This window comes from Saccharomyces paradoxus, chromosome XIV (genome assembly GCF_002079055.1).
Source record: "Saccharomyces paradoxus chromosome XIV, complete sequence".
Lineage (NCBI taxonomy): Eukaryota > Fungi > Ascomycota > Saccharomycetes > Saccharomycetales > Saccharomycetaceae > Saccharomyces > Saccharomyces paradoxus.
The window spans coordinates 509153-531292 of record NC_047500.1 but is presented as its reverse complement, the minus strand read 5'-3'; the positions used below and the strand labels follow the sequence as shown (position 1 = coordinate 531292).

General features: G+C 39.2%; 12 protein-coding genes and 1 non-coding gene across 13 annotated transcripts; 6 read left to right on the top strand and 7 right to left on the bottom strand.

Annotated features, from left to right (window-relative positions):
* Positions 1–77: 77 nt before the first annotated feature.
* COG5 (Golgi transport complex subunit COG5) lies at positions 78–1337 on the bottom strand (the record flags this gene model as incomplete). The annotated part of the gene is made up of 1 exon (XM_033912995.1): positions 78–1337. The coding sequence occupies one exon, from the start codon at positions 1335–1337 to the stop codon at positions 78–80; it is 1260 nt and encodes a 419-aa protein (XP_033768886.1).
* A 462-nt stretch (positions 1338–1799) lies between these two features.
* Positions 1800–2261, bottom strand: COX5A (cytochrome c oxidase subunit Va; the record flags this gene model as incomplete). The annotated part of the gene is made up of 1 exon (XM_033912994.1): positions 1800–2261. One exon carries the CDS (start codon positions 2259–2261, stop codon positions 1800–1802), a length of 462 nt encoding a protein of 153 aa, XP_033768885.1.
* Positions 2262–2571: 310 nt separating this feature from the next.
* MSG5 (tyrosine/serine/threonine protein phosphatase MSG5) lies at positions 2572–4044 on the bottom strand (the record flags this gene model as incomplete). The annotated part of the gene is made up of 1 exon (XM_033912993.1): positions 2572–4044. One exon carries the CDS (start codon positions 4042–4044, stop codon positions 2572–2574), a length of 1473 nt encoding a protein of 490 aa, XP_033768884.1.
* A 364-nt stretch (positions 4045–4408) lies between these two features.
* VAC7 (Vac7p) lies at positions 4409–7978 on the bottom strand (the record flags this gene model as incomplete). The annotated part of the gene is made up of 1 exon (XM_033912992.1): positions 4409–7978. One exon carries the CDS (start codon positions 7976–7978, stop codon positions 4409–4411), a length of 3570 nt encoding a protein of 1189 aa, XP_033768883.1.
* A 746-nt stretch (positions 7979–8724) lies between these two features.
* On the top strand, positions 8725–8796 carry SPAR_Ntrna6D. Its single transcript has one exon. It is a non-coding gene; the product is annotated as a tRNA-Asp (tRNA).
* Positions 8797–8978: 182 nt separating this feature from the next.
* On the top strand, positions 8979–9908 carry POR1 (porin POR1; the record flags this gene model as incomplete). The annotated part of the gene is made up of 1 exon (XM_033912991.1): positions 8979–9908. The coding sequence occupies one exon, from the start codon at positions 8979–8981 to the stop codon at positions 9906–9908; it is 930 nt and encodes a 309-aa protein (XP_033768882.1).
* A 152-nt stretch (positions 9909–10060) lies between these two features.
* Positions 10061–10654, bottom strand: OCA2 (Oca2p; the record flags this gene model as incomplete). The annotated part of the gene is made up of 1 exon (XM_033912990.1): positions 10061–10654. One exon carries the CDS (start codon positions 10652–10654, stop codon positions 10061–10063), a length of 594 nt encoding a protein of 197 aa, XP_033768881.1.
* Positions 10655–11170: 516 nt separating this feature from the next.
* SPAR_N02500 (uncharacterized protein) lies at positions 11171–12121 on the top strand (the record flags this gene model as incomplete). The annotated part of the gene is made up of 1 exon (XM_033912989.1): positions 11171–12121. One exon carries the CDS (start codon positions 11171–11173, stop codon positions 12119–12121), a length of 951 nt encoding a protein of 316 aa, XP_033768880.1.
* A 776-nt stretch (positions 12122–12897) lies between these two features.
* Positions 12898–15165, top strand: ARP5 (actin-related protein ARP5; the record flags this gene model as incomplete). Its single annotated transcript, XM_033912988.1, has 1 exon — positions 12898–15165. The coding sequence occupies one exon, from the start codon at positions 12898–12900 to the stop codon at positions 15163–15165; it is 2268 nt and encodes a 755-aa protein (XP_033768879.1).
* Positions 15166–15416: 251 nt separating this feature from the next.
* On the bottom strand, positions 15417–17273 carry NOP2 (rRNA (cytosine-C5-)-methyltransferase NOP2; the record flags this gene model as incomplete). The annotated part of the gene is made up of 1 exon (XM_033912987.1): positions 15417–17273. The coding sequence occupies one exon, from the start codon at positions 17271–17273 to the stop codon at positions 15417–15419; it is 1857 nt and encodes a 618-aa protein (XP_033768878.1).
* A 319-nt stretch (positions 17274–17592) lies between these two features.
* On the top strand, positions 17593–19029 carry GCD10 (tRNA 1-methyladenosine methyltransferase subunit GCD10; the record flags this gene model as incomplete). Its single annotated transcript, XM_033912986.1, has 1 exon — positions 17593–19029. The coding sequence occupies one exon, from the start codon at positions 17593–17595 to the stop codon at positions 19027–19029; it is 1437 nt and encodes a 478-aa protein (XP_033768877.1).
* Positions 19030–19115: 86 nt separating this feature from the next.
* Positions 19116–20060, bottom strand: MTQ1 (S-adenosylmethionine-dependent methyltransferase; the record flags this gene model as incomplete). Its single annotated transcript, XM_033912985.1, has 1 exon — positions 19116–20060. The coding sequence occupies one exon, from the start codon at positions 20058–20060 to the stop codon at positions 19116–19118; it is 945 nt and encodes a 314-aa protein (XP_033768876.1).
* A 650-nt stretch (positions 20061–20710) lies between these two features.
* Positions 20711–21940, top strand: YDJ1 (type I HSP40 co-chaperone YDJ1; the record flags this gene model as incomplete). The annotated part of the gene is made up of 1 exon (XM_033912984.1): positions 20711–21940. The coding sequence occupies one exon, from the start codon at positions 20711–20713 to the stop codon at positions 21938–21940; it is 1230 nt and encodes a 409-aa protein (XP_033768875.1).
* Positions 21941–22140: the final 200 nt, after the last annotated feature.

Below are 22140 nucleotides of genomic sequence, written 5' to 3'. Positions count from 1 at the left end.
CGTACACACATGTTATAGACATATTACTTTAGATTCATCCTATTTCATGAACATCCTTCATTTTAAGTAAAGGCATCTCATTTATTCGGAGAAATAGACACCGAGTTTAGCATTATATCCAAGTAGCTTTGGTAATCGCTATTATCAGAAGATTTTTTCATATTTTGCTTTATAGTGTCAATAATAAAATCTTTGTTTTTTAGCAGCGACTTGCCCACGGGGCCTCCTCTGTTAACAGATATTTCAAAGTCCTTTTTAAAGGTGAATGAAACTTTGTTCCAAAACAGATCTCTTGGTGTACCAGGACCTGCTTTGCTCTTCATTGAATTATATTCTGACAAAAGATTGCCAAGGTGTGATTTATTAGCAACAACAGATTTTGAGGAAGTCGTGATATTATCGGTTTTTATGTTTCGCAGTAATGTTTCTAAAAAGTAGATGTTATAACCTTTTTCGACAACTTCATTGAACGCTTCAGGAAACATTCTGATAGAATTTAGAGTTTTCGATAAAATTTGTGAGCTTATTGTGACGTTAGATAGTATAATCTTGGTTACTGTAGACTCGAATTCTTGTGGTGAAAGTAAGTAGAGAGAATAGGCTAACTGAGATATTGTTTCTTTGTTTGATTTGATTTTAATAGAGTTCAAGCACTCTTTGGACATTTGCAAAGACAAAAATGTTATTAGCTCTCTTTTTTTGGGAGAAACAATGTCCTGATCCAGTTGTTTAATTTTCTGCAGGGATTTTAGATTTTTATTTTCATCTAGCGTAATTTCGAGTTGGTAGTGTAACGAGGCTAAATTGACTGCTATTGATGTGTTTAATTGGGCTGTTTTGGACATTGTGTTTAATTTGTCTGACAAATGGATATAAAGCAAAGCCCCGCGTAAAAGAAGAGACGTTTGATAAACCTTGCTTAGTGCAACTTGTACTTTCCTCGCTCTTTCATAAGGATCTAGAACTTGCGTCTTTAGTCTATCGTACGATATGTTCAAATATTCTAAACTCGGTTTTAACTCACCAACTATGGTGGAATTGGCATTTTCATTTTTATAAATTAACTCTATTATCTCCAAAGGATTGGTGTTTATCAGTTGATCTATCCTAGAGTCAATCTCGTGGAGATCATAATTTAGCTTTTTAAGAGGCGTGTTTAAGTCCAAAGTAGTTGTGTCATTGTTATTGGTAGCTTTCAGTAAATCATTACCGAATTGTTTAGCATCAAAATCAGGTTCCAGCAGGGACTCAAAGTCTTCCAAATCGTTTGGCATTGGCGCTGTTACCATATTATTCTGTATACAACTATCCTTAGCGCTTTTCTTTGTTTTTGCCATTTAATTTTTATCTTCAATATCTAGTTTAGTTTAATTTTTTTTTTTCCTTTTACATATAGCATTCAACCAAATCGTGAAGTTTTAAGAAATACGTGTTTAGAAGGGCAACGTAGAACAATGCAAGTTGCTAACAAGGCAAGCCACATGGACAAAAGATTCCCTCATCCAGTTCTGGCTTATTTCCTTTTAGAAGGGTTCTTTTAAATATATGAATAATAAGAATAATGATATAAAATTATACGTCTAACAAAAGATTAATAAACTTGAGTAAATAAATAAAAAAAAATGTGAGGGTGGCAATCTGCCAATTTTATGTTTGATATGTTTGTATTGCATTGGGCGGGCGACCCATGGATACACTAATGTAATAAGACACTCACTTTCGTAAAGGTCACAGACTAGCTGAAAAAACCATAACAATTGTTAGTCCCTATTAATTTTCTTTCAAAATTTCTGGTCTGTTCATTTAGATTGGACCTGGGAGTAACCACCCCAAGGATTAGCATTCTTGGACTTCAAATATTCGTCACTCTTTAACTGCCACTCCTTATTCATGGTCTTTGTGTCTTCACCACCAACCATCCTGACGGTAGCAAAAAGACCCACTGATAATAGTAGGCCGGCAGCAACACCTTTGGCAATAAAACTGGAATCACCCTTATTCAACACAGGTTTTCTTGGCCCCCATTCCCCGTAGGAGATGTACCACACAGCTTGCTTTTCAGGCTCGGTAAGTTGTGCCCATGGTAATTTCTGACGTTCACTCAACTTACCGACGATATCCTGCTGTTCAGTGGAGGGCATGTTCTCCCATCTGGATTGCAGATCCATTACGGCAGCATTGGAAAGGGCATGTGTTTGAGCGAATCTTACGGATGTGATACGTGATAGGCCGCCAGCTTTGGTAAAAGTGTTACGCAACATTGTAGATGTGTTCTTAGTTGATCTTGTATTTGCTGCGCTGCTTGCAAAAAGAAGATAGAACATGAGAATTGGTGGTCTTATTTAATTGATTGTTCCTTTTAACTTTTCGCCGCCGCTTGTATCGGCGCAAAACGCAGGGCCAATCACAAACGAGGAAAACGTCTATTGGACGATTTTTGCAATGTGAGAGTTACAATGATGAATAATTGCTATGTAGAAAGATGTGCTAACTATATGTTATTTAGAAGCGTGGGGAGGCGGTCTGCCTGCAGATCTGATAGTCATAAGGATTCCGTGGTGAGCGCTAACCCTAGGGAAGAAACATCATCTGTTCCGGGGCGGTAGATATAGATTCGTTGTCGATAGAAGGTTCCAGTGAGTCTGTGGGTTGGGACAACCTTTTACGATGCTCATCGTCATCCCCATGATCTGCGGCCAATGTGGTCCTCCCTCCAGTCAACGTAGCAGGTGTTCTTGGCGTCACTTCCGAGGAATTGACAGAACTGTCGTTCGGCGACGACGATAGATTCGTTACCATGGGAAAACTTCTAAATGACGCAGAAGAGTAGGACTTCGTAGTGGAGGAAGAAGGTTCGTTGTTTCCAATGTCAATTTCTTGAGGCATATGAACAGTCTCTCCTTCTTCACCCGGTAAGTTCTTGGACAACATGGTCCCCCATTCCATAAGTTGGAAGATGAGTCCCATGTTTGGACTTATATCTTTAGCGACTCCTTTGAGTTTATTGTATGCATCATTTAGATTCAGGCCATAATATCGCATGATATACGCTACAATCAATGACGCTGATCTTGATACTCCACACTGACAATGTACCAATATTTTCTTGCCTTGCAAATGAGCAGTATGCATAATGTGTGTCAATCGAGATAAGTCGTTGACTATCTTGGATGTGTGTGTCCATTCAATGTGATAATATTGTATTTTATGTGCCATTTCCGGCGGTATTAAGAACTCCAGGTTCGGTATTTCTTTGGCGACATTAATGACTAAATCAAAAGATAATATATCTTCTAGCTTGGGTTCCGAATATAGATACAAATTAGGCGGTATTACCAGCAATGGCCCATCTAAATAAACTGTTCGTTGGTAGATCTCTGCGTGCACCATATCAATATTCAGGTCCGACTCTTCTTCGGGGAAAATTAACGTTGTTTGCATATTTTTTTGGCTAGAAAACCTATTCACATCACTATTATCTAAAGTACCTCCACGAGTACTAGAAATCGGAGTAGACGTTTCTAATCCTGAGATAGTTTGAGAACGTCCCCTAATCCCCTTCAACTTCAAATCTTTGGTTTTCACGGATAATGAATGGACTCTATTCAGATGAGGTTTTTCTGAAAATGACGATAACGGTGATGACGATGAGAGCTTACTAATAGATGGTACCGTAGATGACCTTGTATACACGTTTGGAGAAACAGTTCGGTTCTTCAAGGATGTTGGAAGTGTGTATATGGAGGCCTCGCTTCGTCTCATGGACAGCGACGGTGGTGTTGGCCTTGGACTTACTCTTGCTGGACATTTCTCCAACACGGTAGGTTTAGGCTTCATAAATAGGTTCAAAGGTGTCGGCGATGGGAATTTTACTGAACCTGGCACATCCTGGCTTTGCAATGTGAATTCCATTAATGGATGAAGTGCTGCTATGTCTAAAGATAAATTTTTGGTATTCCTATTTTGTAGGGAACGCGGTGAGTTTGGCTTGAAATCTATGTCACTTTTACTGTCCAACTGCTGTTTATCTGAGTGAAATTGCATGAGCACTTATCGCTACCAATGTGTTACTATCGCTCCCGCTACTGTTGTTGTCTTATACTTAAAAGAAGAAAAAAAAAAGAATGTTTACTAAACGAGTTGCATAACCCTCACTCTTGTTTACTAAACGCTTTATCTAAAAATAATAATAATGATATATTACAATACTGTATCGTATCCTATGTAACATTTTTGTATTTTTTCACTTGCTTCTAATTTTGAAATAGTCAAAGAGAAAAAACATCAAAAAACATACTCCATTTTCCTTTTTCGGAAGGTACATTCCTGTTTTGGAAATTGCCTTCCGCTGCTGCGGTATAAAGAGAAAAATACCCAGCTTTGATGAAAAAAGCTACATTCTTAACACTCACTTCTTACCAGGATGGACCATGGAATCCTTTTGAATAGCCGTAGATTTCTGTGTATTGAAGAAGGGCACCTCATACTTTATGCTTCCACGGACTATCAATTTGTAATCATGTTTGATTAGTAGCTTCCATTTTTTAGTATCATCTTCTTTGTCCTCTCTAGCATTTGGTTTGCTCTTGTATTGTCTTTTGTTGATATTGTTTTCATCGTCACCGTCGTCGTCATCATCACCACCGCCACCGTCACCGTCATCGCCATCATTGTCATTTTCGTGCTTGGCTTCACGAGACCCAGGACTTAAAAGCTTGACACTCGATACTGAGACATCGTAGTTCCTATTAAATGCGCCGCCTTGGAACTTTAATGGTGTTTCTAGCTTTTTAACGGTTCCTAGTAATACTGTCTCTATGTTCCCATCACTAACATCATTTTTAGCACTCTCTTCAACTAGCGAAAGGTTTGTTGTCATTTGTAAAATTTTCCATTCGTGCTCTATTACGGTACAATCACCACTAGAGTCACACTTCAAGAAAGAGCTTTTTGCAAAAATGTCCAAATCGACTTGGGAAACACTTATACTAAAGAATCCTGGATTAAAAGCACTTACAGTGATGTCAAAGATCAATTCATCCGAACTTGAAATCACATTATCCATCACAACCACGTCTACATCTTGTAGTTCCTTATTTGTGGCCAACAAAAATCCGAGAATAAATCCTGTCATCAATAGTGATGATATAACAAATGCGAGATAAAGGAAGTTCTTTACTTTTACAAATGGTGATTTTTTTGAATAAAAATTGTGTGGTGAATAACCGACAATATCGTTGTTATTGATATTTGGATGAGTAACATCATCGTTGCCATTCATATGGATGCTACCATTCATTATGCTATTGTTTGTTCTTGATAGGTGCCTTTGAACACGTTTCATTCTTAACGGGGTATATTCATTCACTTGATTGTTATTGCCAGTATTGTTGCTAACCATAAAATCGTAGTAATCATTATTTGATCTTGATGGCATTCTTCCATGTAATGGAAGTTCGTGAGTATTGGATGCTGAGTTATAATAACTGTTGAAAGTAGCATTTTGACGATCGTAATCGTCCACATCTTCATCTTCACCATAATCAGATATTAACGGTTTCGTCTCTAGATCGTTCTTATGATTATAATAAAACATGGAGTGAATATCGTTTTCATCACTTTCATTGTCTTCCGGAATAAACTCATGCTGAAGGTTAGTGTGTTGCGGTCGGTTTGGATTTGATGAGTCACCATTATTCCCTTCTTCAATAACATTGTTATCGCCATAAAAATTCAAACCATGGGGAAACTTATTGCTCCTACTGTTGTAAAAATCATCCTTTTTCACACTATTTTGCATTGTTGGATAATTATGCGACTGCTCAATGTAATCTTCTAAATTAACGTGATCAGGTACCCCAGAGTATCTTCGTAAAGGAGCTCCATTTGGGTTCGAATCAAATATCTTTGATACTGTTGTCCGAAGAGGCCTCTTGTTGTCACCGTAATTAGAATTTCTATTAGCTGAGGAGTGCCTCAAAGTGGAATTGGAAAGAGATTTCTTCGTTGAAATATCATTATTTGGTTCCAATTCCTGTGAAGTTGTGGTCACATTGGGACATGATATTGTGTTACCGTTACTTGATGTGGATGAAAGTAAGTGTGGAGAAATTTTGGGTAGGGACACTAAGCTTGATCTCTTGTCAGGCGACTTGGCAATAACATTGCTGTCAGGGTTGTCAGATGTATACGAATCTACCGATTGCACGTCCATTGGTAATTGCTGCTGTTGTAATTGATGCGGTGGCTCCTGTTTTATGCTGCTCAACTCGTCCAGGTGATTGTGACCTGACGTCAGATTGTTATTGCTCTGCATAATATTAGAATTTAAGTTCGAATTTGTACTTATATTTGCGATTGTGTTATTCAGTATGGCGCCTGTGCTTATGTGCCTCGAGTTTTTGAGTCGGCTTAATAATTTTTTATTGTTGTTTAGCAATGGTGCACTTATCTTCGAAGTTATACCATGATTTTGCTGCTGCTGCTGTTGTTTTGGAGCCTGCTGCTGTTGTTGCTGCTGCTGCTGCTGCTGCTGCTGTTGCTGTTGCTGCTGTTGGTTGGAGGAATCAGGATATATTAAATTTTTAGTCGAGTTAGCCGCTGATTCATAAACAAATGTTTCTTCAGAATCACTGATTTCATTTTCACCCACAGCTGTTGCCAGTCTCGCAGCGAAAAAATCTGCCTTCGTTGGTTTTTCTGAATTGCTCTCGTGCGAGTCGTCATTTGTTGTGTTATTGTTTGAGGTAGAAGCACTTGAGTCAGCGTTGACATTCTTGATATCAGCGTTGGCATTCTTGATATCAGCGTTGGCTTTATTCGATGCACCATGATTATTATTGTTACTGTTAATGTTACTGATTTTTTTCTTGTTATTATTGTAGGTGTCAGCATTACTGTTGGAGATATTAGCAGTGGGGGCCAGAGTATTATCGGCAGTGGCCAAAGGTGTGGTTGAAGGCGCGGTTTTAGTCAATGCCGCGGATGTTTTATTAGCGTCATCATTACGTTCACTTCTACCACTATTACTGTTGTTTTTCTTCGTCTTGTTGTTCTTTTCGGTATCATCTACGCTTGAGTGGTTCGGTATATGCAGCCCATCATTAGCCATTAAATCATTGTCGTGTGTGGTTGAGTTCGCAGCAGCATTCTTTGTTTTTGAATCATCTAACAGGTTTTCACCTAACAGTATTTCTCTTGAATTAGTGACGTGCATTGGGGGCCTCTCTATTATTTTTGGCTTATTTTGTTGCGAGAGTGAAGGAAGAGGTAAAAGAGGAGCAGGGGGTGTATTCGAACCAATGTTATTACTCGTGCTGGGAGCCGTGTTATTCGAGAAAGCTGAAGCCTTTCTAAACGCTTTGGATGCGGAAGTTGATGATGGACCATGAATATTTGCCGATCTTGCTGTTTGGTAAAGAGCAATGTTGCTTGTAGGTATATTATTGGAGATGAGGGGGGGTTTCTTTTTCGACAGTTCGATATCTGAAGCAAACGCAGGGTTAGACGCTACTAACAAAGAGCTTTTCTTATTTCGCAATGAAGATGACGGGTTGGAAAGATGAGATGACAAAGGATTATGATTGATTAAAGCGTTGTTGCCGTTATTATTAGTCGATGGAACAGAGGCAATATGTTCCAAATGCAAATCAGATGGGATATCGCTAGTAGACATTGATGTTCCTGCCCTATTTATGTCCGGATGCCAATGGTCTTGATTATGTGACGTGGCATCGGAATCCATTAAATTGTTATCTATAGTGGACAAATTATGCTGTACGGCGTTGCTAGTAGTGTTAGCAGTAGTGACAGAATCATCAATTATTTCCCTGTGCAGTGGAGATGTGGAGGTGGAAGCGGAAGGGATAGAAGGATTAGGAACTGCTACATTATTGTTATTTGACAATAAAAGGTTATTTGCCACAGGCGCCTCAACCGTTTCAGTCTCTACAGTGAGTTTTCTATCTTCTTCAGTCATCTAGCGCCTTTCCCAAATGCTTTTCTTTGCTGAAGGTAAAACGGTAACGTGTATACAGGACGATTTACACTGTATGTGTGGGAATTTTGGATATATCTGCTTGATATTAGTTGTAGAATTGAAGGCCATTATGCAAAATCGAAGGGGATACCCGTCGTAGAAACCACCCAACGAATTTCTTAATGCGGGAACACATAAGAACAAAGAAATGAGAAGAACAAATACACGTAGGGCGGTGCGATATTCACAAAGAGTGAATATAGGCTCACAAGGTTTAAATACGAAAAGAGTGAATTTTTTTTCAAGAAATGAGTATCCTTATGTAAACGTGAAAATCTTACTTTGTGTCTGTCCAAGGGGTGCAACCTTGTGCGACGATAGAAATCAACTCGAAATTTTACACCTTTGAACACTAATGCCTATCTCTTTTTGAGTAGTTTGTTTTAAATTTGGTACTGCTGGATTCGCTTAACGACCTTTTAATAATCTTGCTATGAGAAATTGGAGGGCACGACGTCGCCGCGGGTATATATACATATATATTTACCAAGATTGCGGTCGGTTTCGCTGGCCCTGTTAACAGACATTGAAACCGAAACGGCGTTTCTACCAGGCCAGGTTAGATATAAAGTTGAACAATAAGTAATGTTTTGTAACCAAAACGAAAGGAGTGTATTACCCCACTGCCATAATACTCGCCTATCTTGAATCTGTAAAAATGTACCTGTTATCTCGAAGATTAACATTCCGTGATAGTTTAATGGTCAGAATGGGCGCTTGTCGCGTGCCAGATCGGGGTTCAATTCCCCGTCGCGGAGATTTTTTTGCCACCCTTTCTGTGTCATGCGAGCCTCTTTTCGCGGTTCCGGCACTTCTTGCCGGCTGCGGCCCAATCAAACACCGCCATTTCGGCCGTTCCTCAACAAACAACCCCTTTTAGAGCCAAAGCAGAGCACGAGGAGTTGATCTACTATATAACTACCCCCAACTCGTTCCACTGATGATCAGTGCTACGGATTCTCCCAACACGACACAGCAAAGCGTTTCAAAAATAAAAATCAAACCTACTCCCTCAACAATGTCTCCCCCAGTCTACAGCGATATCTCCAGAAATATTAACGATCTATTAAACAAGGATTTCTATCATGCTACCCCAGCTGCTTTTGATGTGCAAACAACAACCGCCAATGGGATTAAGTTCTCGTTGAAGGCTAAGCAGCCTGTTAAGGATGGCCCATTGTCTACTAACGTGGAAGCGAAGTTGAACGACAAGCAAACCGGCTTGGGTTTGACTCAAGGCTGGTCTAACACAAACAACTTGAAGACCAAATTAGAGTTTGCCAACTTGACACCTGGCCTAAAGAATGAATTGATTACCTCTTTGACTCCAGGCGTGGCCAAGTCCGCCGTCTTAAACACCACGTTCACACAACCTTTCTTTACCGCAAGAGGTGCCTTTGACTTGTGTTTGAAGTCGCCAACATTTGTTGGTGACTTGACTATGGCCCACGAAGGTATTGTTGGTGGTGCTGAGTTTGGCTACGATATTAGCGCCGGATCAATTTCTCGTTATGCCATGGCTCTAAGTTATTTTGCTAAGGACTACTCTTTGGGCGCTACTTTGAACAACGAGCAAATAACCACCGTTGACTTCTTCCAAAACGTCAACGCCTTTCTACAAGTTGGTGCCAAGGCTACCATGAACTGCAAACTACCTAACTCCAATGTTAACATCGAGTTCGCCACTAGATATTTGCCCGATGCGTCTTCCCAAGTTAAGGCTAAGGTTTCCGATTCCGGTATCGTCACCTTGGCTTACAAGCAATTGTTGAGACCGGGCGTCACTTTGGGTGTTGGTTCCTCCTTCGATGCTTTGAAGTTGTCTGAACCAGTTCACAAGCTAGGTTGGTCTTTGTCCTTCGACGCTTGAACAAATATATCTGTTATATATATGTTCACTATATACCATATACGTGCTCGTTCTTGTTTCCGTTTTATCTACTTGATCTTCAGACTTGTTGTTTTATCTATACAAATATATTAATGACAGAAAATATTCTTTGTAACGGTTGATTCTTATAGTCACAATGACTGCTTAGCAGTAAGAATAGACTCACTTTCTGACTCGTCATCACTTCCTTCTACAGCCTCTAGCTCATTCAAATACAAGCAGTGTTCAGCGAAACCAGGAATTATGTTTCTCGGTATTTTTAGATTAGTTTCAAACATTGTGATAAACTCCAAATCTACCCCATCTTTCATTCCACCAGAAAATAACCCGTATTCCTGGTATATACCTGCAGTGGACCATCCCTGCAGCAGCTTCCTTATGATTCCCACAACTACACCAACACGGTGCTTGCCCTTATTGGAATGCACTAAGATGGGGTAGTTTCTGACATCCAGCACCAAGTGCAATACTTGGTTCATTCTTTCTTGAATTCCTTCATCGCGGCTTGAATCCATAAATATGTGATAGTACTTTATCTTTTCTAACTCTAAGAAGCTTTGGTATTCTTCGAGAGGCCTATCTTTATCTCCAATATATATTATAGTCTTCAAGTGTAACTGATGCTTGATGAAACTATAATTCAACGGCATCGGATACCCTGATCGGTATAACGACACATCTGTACTCACCACTGGTGAAAAATTCAATGGGGGTATGTATTTCATAGCATCAAGAAACCGGCACCCTATTAGTATTTAGCCTCCACTTCTTGATATATCAAGGCTCTAGTGTTTTAAACAAACTCTCGCCCTTTCCTGATCTTTTTTTCAAATCCTGGAAAAATTCAGAGGAAGAAAAATTGAAATTACTGAAAAATCTGGACCTGCACCAAGGGCCATTCCCAAGTTAATTACTGTATGAAAAAGGGTCTTTACTTTGCGTGATTCCTACCTACACGAATAGTGTAGCGGAACCTGGTGACAGCCTCCCTTCTCACACTCTGCAGAATTCTTTCATGAAACCCTTAATCTCTTTTCCTAAACAGGGAAATGGTAAACATAGCATACACTATCTCTAAAAAAAAAATGTATAATTAGAAATTTGCTTAATTTTTAATTATATTCAGCAGCAGTGTGGGTAAATAATTTTCTCCCGTTTATTAACACGAACGTACTCGAATTGTTATTCTATATCACAAGACTCATCCATTGTCAAAAGTTCAGAAAGAAACATCGGCAAAGATGGTCAGGAAAAACTTTATCCCGTCTGTGTCACTAGTCAGGAGGCACCTTCCTACACTAGCTACCACTACGACTAGTTCAACTACCGTATCAAAGTCCACGTCAAGTGTAGCGTCCCAAACGAGTTCTAAATCCCTCCCATCTTTGGCATCCTCGACTTCTTCGGCACCCTCGTCTTCCAGTGGGACAACATCATCCTCATCACTAGTTGTTCCTAGCATAACACCCCCATCTACAATAGGGAACCCGTTCATATTAAATGCTGCTAATAAAACCAACGGTACTGTATACATTGCTGTGGGTGCAGTCATAGGTGCCATTTTCGTCAGTATCCTTATATGGTGGCTAGTGTCCAATTACTTGTCTCGTCGTTTCACAATGACAACTTCTTACGCAAAGGATAATAAGTATTTTTACAGAGGGCATCACAAGCATAGTTCTTCCTTACAAAGTAATCCGTTCGACATCAATGATGAAAAATTCTCTATGCATGATGACTGGGATTCCATGAGCCAATTGGAGTCTAGCCAATATGAGGATGCTGCCTCACCATTCAACCCAATTCAAGATCCGTTCACAGACAACAGAAGGTCCTTATTTATATCACCTACTTTACAAGTGTCACAATACGAAAAAAGTCATAGCCGTCATCAATCAAGAGATACTAATATTTTTATTGACGACCCATCCTTATATGCGGGCACCTACCTGGGAGAAGAAGAAGAAGAGAAAACGCTGAATCTAAATAGACCACAAAGAGCAGCATCGCCTGAAAGAAAGGAAAAGAAAATTAACTCAATGGAAGGCTACCATAGGAGAAACCAATCCTCCTTGGGTCTCATACCCGTTGCTTCTGCCACCTCAAATACCAGCTCGCCTAAAAAGGCCCATAAAAGACAGGCGCCATCGATGTTTTTGAATGATGTCTTGAATGGTAGAGAGATAATCTAGATACGCAGGCATCCAAGAAACATGGTTGTTCAGGTCGCACATTTTTTTTGTATTTAGAAATTGTATAATTCATTACCTAAGAGGAAGTCGATATTTACTTTCATCTCACGGTTCCAAACGTTCCAGTAACCACTAGTATTAACCAAACCAAATAATCTCCAAAGGACAAAAAGCGTTCCAAATGGCAATTGGAGAAAAAAAAATTGTAGTGATGTTTAGTCCGCTTTATCTTGATTTATTTGAAACTATCCATAGGACAGACCTTGCATCTTTTGTTAAATATATACGTGCGATCTTGTCGCGCATAGCTTTCTGATCCTAATCAAATACGATACAGCTACTAGCAAAAATGTGCTCAAGTAATCACACAATTGCAAACACAAACACTGAGTTAAAAAGATTATCAAATTATATCATAATTCGCGTATGGATGTTAAGCACTTGTGCCTTTGAAGAGCTGATTGTAAGGTCGCAATGTAGAAGGGCTTTGACCGATGAGATATTTAGCAAATTGCGATAACCGGCGTACAGTTTGCCAGGAATAATTACGATTATCAGAAATTATTTGCCACGTTCGACTTACATAGATAAGAATTACCAGACCGTACCTAGCGTTTAGCATCTAGTATTCCCGTTCGTAGACTATGATACGTGATTACAACGCTTGTGAAATATCCTTTAGCAAGAATATAATAATCAAGATGAACAACCGTTCTTAGTAGATAGTCAGTAAGGAGGGCAGACTCTCGAGGGAATTAGGAAATATAGCACGTGAAATGTCTAGCAGAGACGCCTCTCTGACGCCCCTTAAGGCAGTAGTGATAGACGACCCTCCACTGAGGCAAACCCCAGAACCATTCGATGAACAGTCAACATTCGATCCCCAGTCACCCATTGCCATTGATTTTGGATCAAGCAAACTAAGAGCTGGGTTTGTTAATCATGCTACCCCCACCCATATTTTTCCTAATGTACTGACTAAGTTTAGAGACAGAAAGTTAAACAAAAATTTTACCTTTGTCGGTAATGACACCTTATTGGATCAAGCTGTGCGCTCGCAATCTAGAAGCCCATTTGACGGACCCTTTGTAACCAACTGGAATCTTACAGAAGAAATATTGGACTACACTTTTCATCATTTGGGAGTAATACCAGAGAATGGAATTCCTAATCCAATATTACTTACCGAAAGGCTGGCAACGGTTCAATCACAACGAGCAAACTGGTACCAGATTTTGTTTGAAACTTACAATGTGCCAGGTGTCACTTTCGGAATAGACAGTCTGTATGGTTTTTACAACTATAACCCAAGCGGAAATAAAACGGGTTTGGTCATCGATTGTGGCCATGAGGATACCAATGTAATTCCTATAGTTGATGGAGCAGGTATCTTAACAGATGCGAAAAGGATTAATTGGGGAGGACATCAAGCGGTTGACTACTTGAATGATTTGATGGCTTTGAAATATCCATATTTTCCAACGAAGATGTCTTATTTACAGTATGAAACGATGTATCAAGATTATTGCTATGTTTCACGAAATTATGATGAAGACATTAAGAAAATACTCACTTTGGAGAGCCTTGATACAAATGATGTGGTAGTAGAAGCACCTTTCACAGAAGTCCTTCAGCCTCAAAAGACAGAAGAGGAATTGCGAATCCAAGCCGAAAAGAGGAAGGAAACTGGGAAGCGCTTGCAAGAACAAGCACGTTTGAAAAGAATGGAAAAATTGGTTCAGAAGCAGGAGGAATTTGAATATTTCTCGAAAGTCAGAGACCAACTAATTGACGAGCCTAAGAAGAAAGTGCTCTCGGTTTTGCAAAACGCTGGTTTTGACGATGAACGTGATTTTAAAAAGTATCTTCATAGCTTAGAGCAATCACTAAAGAAAGCACAAATGGTTGAAGCAGAAGATGACAGTCACTTGGATGACATGAATGAAGACAAAACGACCCAGAAATTCGACTTACTTGATATCGCAGACGAAGATCTAAATGAAGACCAGGTCAAAGAAAAAAGGAAGCAAAAATTTTTGAAGGCCAGTCAAGATGCTAGACAAAAGGCTAAAGAAGAAAAGGAAAGAGTCGCAAAGGAAGAAGAAGAAAAAAAATTAAAAGAGCAGCAATGGCGCGAAACTGATTTAAATGGTTGGATAAAGGACAAAAGATTGAAACTGAACAAACTAATAAAAAGGAGAAAAGAAAAATTAAAGCTACGTGATGAAATGAAGGACAGAAAATCTCAAGTTTCACAAAATAGAATGAAAAACTTAGCTTCATTGGCTGAGGATAACGTTAAACAAGGGGCCAAACGTAATAGACACCAAGCTACCATAGATAATGATCCAAATGACACTTTTGGCGCTAATGATGAAGATTGGCTTATTTATACTGATATCACTCAAAATCCTGAAGCGTTCGAAGAAGCCTTAGAGTATGAGTACAAAGACATCGTGGAACTTGAGGGACTACTTTTAGAACACGATCCAAACTTTACTGAAGAGGACACGTTGGAAGCACAGTACGATTGGAGAAATTCGATCCTTCACTTGTTTTTAAGAGGACCTAGACCTCACGATAGCGAAAATATCCACGAACAACACCAAATGCACCTGAATGTAGAACGTATAAGGGTACCGGAAGTGGTATTTCAACCGACAATGGGCGGACAGGATCAAGCCGGTATTTGCGAATTATCCGAAACCATCTTACTAAAAAAATTTGATTCCCAACCAGGAAAATTGAGTCAGACTTGCATAGACATGGTGAATAACGTTTTTATTACCGGCGGTAATGCTAAGGTGCCTGGATTGAAAGAGCGTATTGTGAAAGAATTCACTGGATTCCTTCCTGTCGGTACCAATATCACTGTAAATATGTCTTCAGATCCTTCGTTGGATGCCTGGAAGGGTATGGCGGCTCTAGCACGAAACAATGAACAGTATAAGAAAACAGTTATAAGTAAGCAAGAATACGAAGAGTACGGACCAGATTACATCAAAGAGCATAATTTAGGGAATACGAAATATTTTGAAGATTAGGGAGACAGCGAACTGAAACCTTAAAAACAAAAAAATAATATAGATAAAAAAATATGTAATACTACATTGGTAATGAATATTAAATAGTAAGTAATATTATCGCCTTTATCTTGGTGCTGTTCACGAATTGGCTCTATTATTTTTATTTTGAATTTAGTATACAGTGAGACATATTTGAGATTGATATATATATATAGAGAGGGTAGAGAGAAAAAACTATGCTAACAAGATGCCACTGCGTTTGTGGAAACTTATTTTTCGTTAGAAGGCCTTTTAGCTTTTGGATTGACACCCTTTTTCAAAAGGTTGTTCTTCACAGACTTTTCAATATACTTTTCGTCTTCTTCATCTTCAAAGGTGGCGAAGTCAGAGTGAATAATACCTTCTTCTAAAGCTTCTTTTCTAGCAGCAGTTTCCTTTTCTTTGGCACTTGCTTGGTTATCATCAAACGAAGAGGGACCAATCTTTTGGAATTTAGCGACAAAGAACCCATCAACATTGTAAGTATGTGGATAGTATCTTCTTGCTAATTTCACGCTAGGATGGAACTTTTTGCCTCTGTAACTAGTAAACGCTTCTTTCCCGATGGCTAAACCAGTATCGACTAACTTTACATTAGGCCTTTTTCTTAATGCGTAGTCTATGACAGCTTCGTCTTCTTCAACTGCAACAGAACATGTTGAATATACTATCACACCACCATGTTTCGAGTTGCAGTCAACAGAATCAATAGCAGAAAGAAGTAATTGCTTTTGTAGATGTGGAATTTGAATGAAGTCCTTTTCGGTACGAGACACTTTGACGGATTGATCCTTACCGATAACACCAGTACCAGAACATGGAGCATCCAATAAAATTCTGTCGAAACCTCCAATTACCTTGGGGAATTCACGGGCATCATAATTACACACAATAGTGTTGGTACAGCCCAGACGGTGGATATTAGCGATTAAAGATTTGGTTCTAGATTTATTGGCATCGTTGGCAAAAACACAACCTGTGTTTTTCATCATGGCTGATATGTAAGTGGTCTTACCACCTGGAGCAGCTGCCATATCCAAGATACGTTCATTTTCATGAGGATCCAGAGCAATAACTGGTAAAAAAGATGATGCCGCTTGTAAGATATAGTGACCCGCCAAATACTCTGGTGTAGCACCAATTGGAACTTGAGAATCGAAGATTTGTAAACCAACTTTAGTCCAGGAACCAATAGGTTGTAGGTTAACACCTCTATTCACAAGGGTTTGGGCTAAGTCTCTTCTTCTAGTCTTCAATGTGTTAGTTCTAATGGTGATTGGTCTTGCAATTTCATTAGCTTCAAAAAACTCCATCGCTTCTGCTGGTGAGAATAGATTGAATAACTTTTCTGCCAAAAAAGGTGTATAACCAAAGTACTCACAAATATCTTTTAAAAGTCTGTCAACATACTCTCCTCTCGATCTGCCTTCTGCACCTAGAGTCTTAAAATTTTCCAAAACCTTAACAATTTCAATCATTCTTGTTCTTGTGGAGGTCAAATTGGGAGCTTCTTGTGCCATCATTTCCTCCTGCTCCTCAGTAGGCAAAATATCTGCTCTGGGTTGCATGTTGTCCGCTTCCATTAATTCCATCTCGGCTTCTTCAGCTTCTTCAGCCTCTTCTTCATCCAGTTTCTTGGAAAGAGCTTCCATGTTTTGTGCATTTAGTTCTTCAAGATCAGCCTCGTCGTCATCATCCGAGAAAATTGGGTGGGCGTCTTTGTCTTCATCTTCGTCATAATCATATTCTTGTTCCAGATCGAATTCATCTTTTAGCTCTTCGTCTACTGATTCCGCTTCGCCGTCATCTTCCTCATCGTCAAATAATGATTTTCTGGCTTTTGACAACTCTTCAAGATCAACTTCTGGCAAGTTTTTGTCCTCTTCAACAACTTCTTCTTCTTCTTTCCTAGATTTCTTGAATGGCTTCGACTTTTTTTTCTTTCTATCGGAAGCTTCATCACCTTGTGTGGCAGAAGGTCTCTTTCCTTTTTCTAACTTTCTATTAGCCTTCTTCTCCTTTCTTGCCTGAAATTCCTCCAGGGTTGGTGGGGCGGCTTGCTTGTTCTTATGACGTCTACTACCCATTTTCTGTTATATGTATAGATACTCCTGATATTAACCAACAAAAGGAAACTCCCCGGCAGAATTACAAATCTATATACATTAGCGACAACTGTATTTGGCAGCTCAGCTCATCTTAAACTTATTCTGCGATGAGATGAGAAAAATTTTTTCAGACATGGCGAAACTGGGTAACGGTTTTGTAAAATCTGAAAAATTTCAGAAGAAGTCGATGAGATGTATAATAACAATAATAGCACTCAACCGTGGGTTGTTTGATACTTTAGGTCATACTTGCATTATCGTAAACGACTTGGACAAATAATCTTCAATTTAGTGAAAAATGGATGCTTTGACAACCATAGATTTTAACCAACACGTTATTGTCCGGTTGCCGTCGAAAAATTACAAGATAGTGGAACTAAAGCCCAACACTTCTATATCATTGGGGAAATTCGGTGCTTTCGAAGTTAATGATATAATTGGTTATCCATTTGGTTTGACCTTTGAAATATATTATGATGGCGAAGAGGTCTCATCCGATGAGAATAGACATTCGAAGCCAAAGAACAAAATTCCCATCGGCAAAGTAAGGCTATTGTCGCAGGAGGTTAAAGATGATAATAATGATAAAGATGATGGTCAAAGTGAGCCTCCGTTATCTATTAAGGAAAAATCAATGTCCGTTGAATTGTCTAGCATTGACAGTAGTGCTACGAATCAGAATTTGGTCAACATGGGTAGCAAAGCTCAAGAACTAACCATTGAAGAAATTGAAAAAATGAAACAAGAATCTTTATCTAGTAAAGAAATAATCGACAAAATCATTAAATCCCACAAAAGCTTTCATAACAAGACCGTTTATTCTCAAGAGAAATATGTGAATAGGAAGAAACAAAAGTTTGCCAAGTACTTCACTGTTGAGTATTTGAGTAGTTCTAACCTTTTGCAGTTCTTAATCGATAAAGGCGATGTACAAAGAGTATTGGACATGTCTCAAGAATCGATGGGGATGCTGCTAAACCTTGCAAACATTCAGGCTGGCGGGAACTATCTGTGTATGGATGAAACTGGTGGTTTATTAGTTTATTTTCTGTTGGAAAGAATGTTTGGCGGTGACAACCAAAGTAAATCCAAGGGCAAAGTCGTTGTTATTCATGAAAATGAACATGCCAATCTGGACCTGTTAAAGTTTGCTAATTATTCTGAAAAATTTATTAAAGAGCATGTGCACACCATATCCCTATTAGATTTTTTTGAACCACCTACACTGGAGGAGATTCAGGAAAGATTTACACCGTTACCTAAAGAAGAAGCCCGTGCATTAAAAGGTGGTAGGAAAAACTCGTATTACCGGAAACTCAGGTGGTATAATACACAATTTCAAATTTTAGAATTAACTGGAGACTTCCTATATGATGGTCTTGTAATGGCTACTACATTACATTTACCAACAGTGGTGCCGAAGTTAGCTGAAAAGATCCATGGTTCAAGACCGATTGTATGCTATGGTCAATTTAAAGAAACTTTGCTAGAACTGGCCCATACTTTATATTCAGATCTAAGGTTTTTAGCGCCATCCATTTTGGAGACCAGATGCAGGCCGTACCAAAGTATACGGGGTAAGCTACATCCTCTGATGACCATGAAGGGTGGTGGTGGATATCTAATGTGGTGCCACAGGGTCATACCTGCGCCTGAACCCGTATTGGAAGCTGTGACTGAAGTTGAGTCCAATAACAAGCTAGCTGAGCACGGCGCTAAGAAGCAAAAAATATAGATGCCCTTAAAGTGTCTGTATCTGATAACTTCGGAAGAATAGATGAAAATGGTCTATACATATAATATATATGTATATTTATATACTTACTTGGAATTGGCTTTGTGCTTACTCAGTGCAGTTGCTAAATGCCTTATAGTCCCAAAGGGCGCAAAAATTTGAAGTAACATTCGCCCCTTGGGGGTGGTATTAAACCCATATACGACCCTTGCCTTCCCATTCGAGTCATATTTCAAGCCAATGGACCAACTTCGGCTGAGATTTGAATCTTCTTTAATGCGGTTTTCCACATAACTAAACTGGTTGATGTCTCCAATCTCATAAAAGAAGGAATCTGTCTTTGGCAGCCAATGATCCACTAGATTTCTGTAGCATTCAAGCTCACCGACCAGCGCTAGCCTTGGTTCGAACAGCTTTACAGAAGTCGTAACATCTCTATTGAAGTCACGCATTCGAATATAGGGGGGGTTACCGGTTAATATATCTATATGGGATGGATATTCATCGCAAACTTTTGAAGACAAGATATTTTGTTCTATAAGCTTGCCTCCACTCACGTTGTTCTTCAGCATATTTTCTTTGACCAACTTAATTGCTTTTCTCGACACATCAATGGCAGTGAAGGTCGAATGTGGTATACCATGACTTAGAGCAAGGGCAATACACCCTGTTCCTGTGAAGGTATCACAAATATGTAGGGGTATAGTACGGCTTGATAGGGCAGAGTTATTTAAAGCTCTTATTATATCCATCACCCATTCCTCGGTTTCCCATCTTGGTATAAGGACACCAGGCTTGCAGATAATGTCCAAGGCCCCAAACGGTTGCGACCTCAAGATGTACTGCAACGGGACGTGTTTGTATCTCTGAAAGCAAGCCCAGCGGATAGATTTCTTCGAAGGTAGCTCTTCGGTGAGCCATTTGTACTCGAGTTTCGCTTGTTCGAGAGTCCTACATTCTGGAAGCAAAAGATGCAAACCAGGTCGTATCCTGGCAGCCTTTCTTATTAACGATGTAGATATTCGAGGCATGTATCCTTCCTAACGGATTCCTTTCCGCTTGTACCATTCAAATGACACTCTTTGTCTACGCTTTGAGGGACAGAAAATGCTGAGTTACTAAATGTACTTGAGGACGTAACAACAAGGCATTCAAGCATAAATAGTCAACAGAGTAAAGCCGCATATATTCAACCTCTGCTATATATTGCTACGCAATATGCGTGTTGTAAAATAAGACGTTAACTGGCGTGAATTGCAACCACGTGATATACACATGACCTATAATAGCTCGTACAAAACTATAGAAGGCCATCGAAGAAATAGAAAATTTTTTTTCATTTCTTGAAAAAGAAATGAAAAGGTGGTAGAGCATCGGCAAGTATGGAAGGTATTTAACTTGCAGATCAATTCACGTACTTATAGAACGTGTAAAAGCTTGCTACATTTATATATTAGTTACGTAGTTTTTGTTTGACAAGGTGTGTAATTCATTTTCATAAATCAAATTTCACAAAAAGTCCTTTTCCCCATACATATTAGGCTCGAACAAGCGTCTTATTTGATAACTGTTACGTATTTATTTTTTTTGTTATTTGTTACCATATCTTTTGATAGAACATAATTAAAAATTTTTCAAACTGAATTCTACATCTTCCAACAACAATAATAAACGTCCAAAGATGGTTAAAGAAACTAAGTTTTACGATATTCTAGGTGTTTCAGTCACTGCCACTGATGTCGAAATTAAGAAAGCTTATAGAAAGTGCGCCTTAAAATACCATCCAGATAAGAATCCAAGTGAGGAGGCCGCAGAAAAGTTTAAAGAAGCTTCATCAGCCTATGAAATTTTATCAGATTCTGAAAAGAGAGAGGTATATGATCAATTTGGTGAAGAAGGTCTAAGTGGTGCTGGTGGCGCTGGCGGGTTCCCAGGCGGTGGATTTGGTTTTGGTGACGATATCTTTTCACAATTCTTTGGTGCTGGAGGCGCACAAAGGCCAAGAGGTCCCCAAAGAGGTAAAGACATCAAGCATGAAATTTCAGCCTCTCTTGAAGAGTTGTATAAGGGTAGGACCGCTAAGTTAGCCCTAAACAAACAGATTTTATGTAAAGAATGTGAAGGTCGTGGTGGTAAGAAAGGTGCCGTCAAGAAGTGTAGCAGCTGTAATGGGCAAGGTATTAAATTCGTAACAAGACAAATGGGTCCAATGATCCAAAGATTCCAAACAGAATGTGATGTCTGTCACGGTACTGGTGATATCGTTGATCCTAAGGACCGTTGTAAATCCTGTAATGGTAAGAAAGTCGAAAACGAAAGAAAGATCTTGGAAGTCCACGTTGAACCAGGTATGAAAGACGGCCAAAGAATTGTTTTCAAGGGTGAAGCTGACCAAGCCCCAGATGTCATTCCAGGTGATGTTGTCTTTATAGTTTCCGAGAGACCACATAAGAACTTTAAGAGAGATGGTGATGATTTAGTATATGAGGCTGAAATTGATCTATTGACTGCTATTGCTGGTGGTGAATTTGCGTTGGAACATGTTTCCGGTGACTGGTTAAAAGTTGGTATTGTCCCGGGTGAGGTCATTGCTCCAGGTATGCGTAAGGTCATTGAAGGTAAAGGTATGCCAGTTCCAAAGTACGGTGGCTATGGTAACTTGATCATCAAGTTTACTATCAAGTTCCCAGAAAACCATTTCACATCAGAAGAAAACTTAAAGAAATTAGAAGAAATTTTGCCCCCAAGAATTGTCCCGGCTATCCCAAAGAAAGCTACTGTAGACGAATGTGTACTCGCAGACTTTGACCCAGCCAAATACAACAGAACACGGGCTTCCAGAGGCGGTGCAAACTATGATTCGGATGAAGAAGAACAAGGTGGCGAAGGTGTTCAATGTGCATCTCAGTGATTTTTTGATAACAAAAATCATACTATTCACGATTCATTTATTCATCATTTTTTTTCACTTCCAAATACAGTTTTGTAGCTATACATATGTAAAGTAATAATGGTAGAAAATTCAGTTTACCAAAAAAGTTTTAATTATACAAATTTCAAAGGAAGAATAAAGCATGAAATTATACAGAAGCACCTTTAACATATCACCAT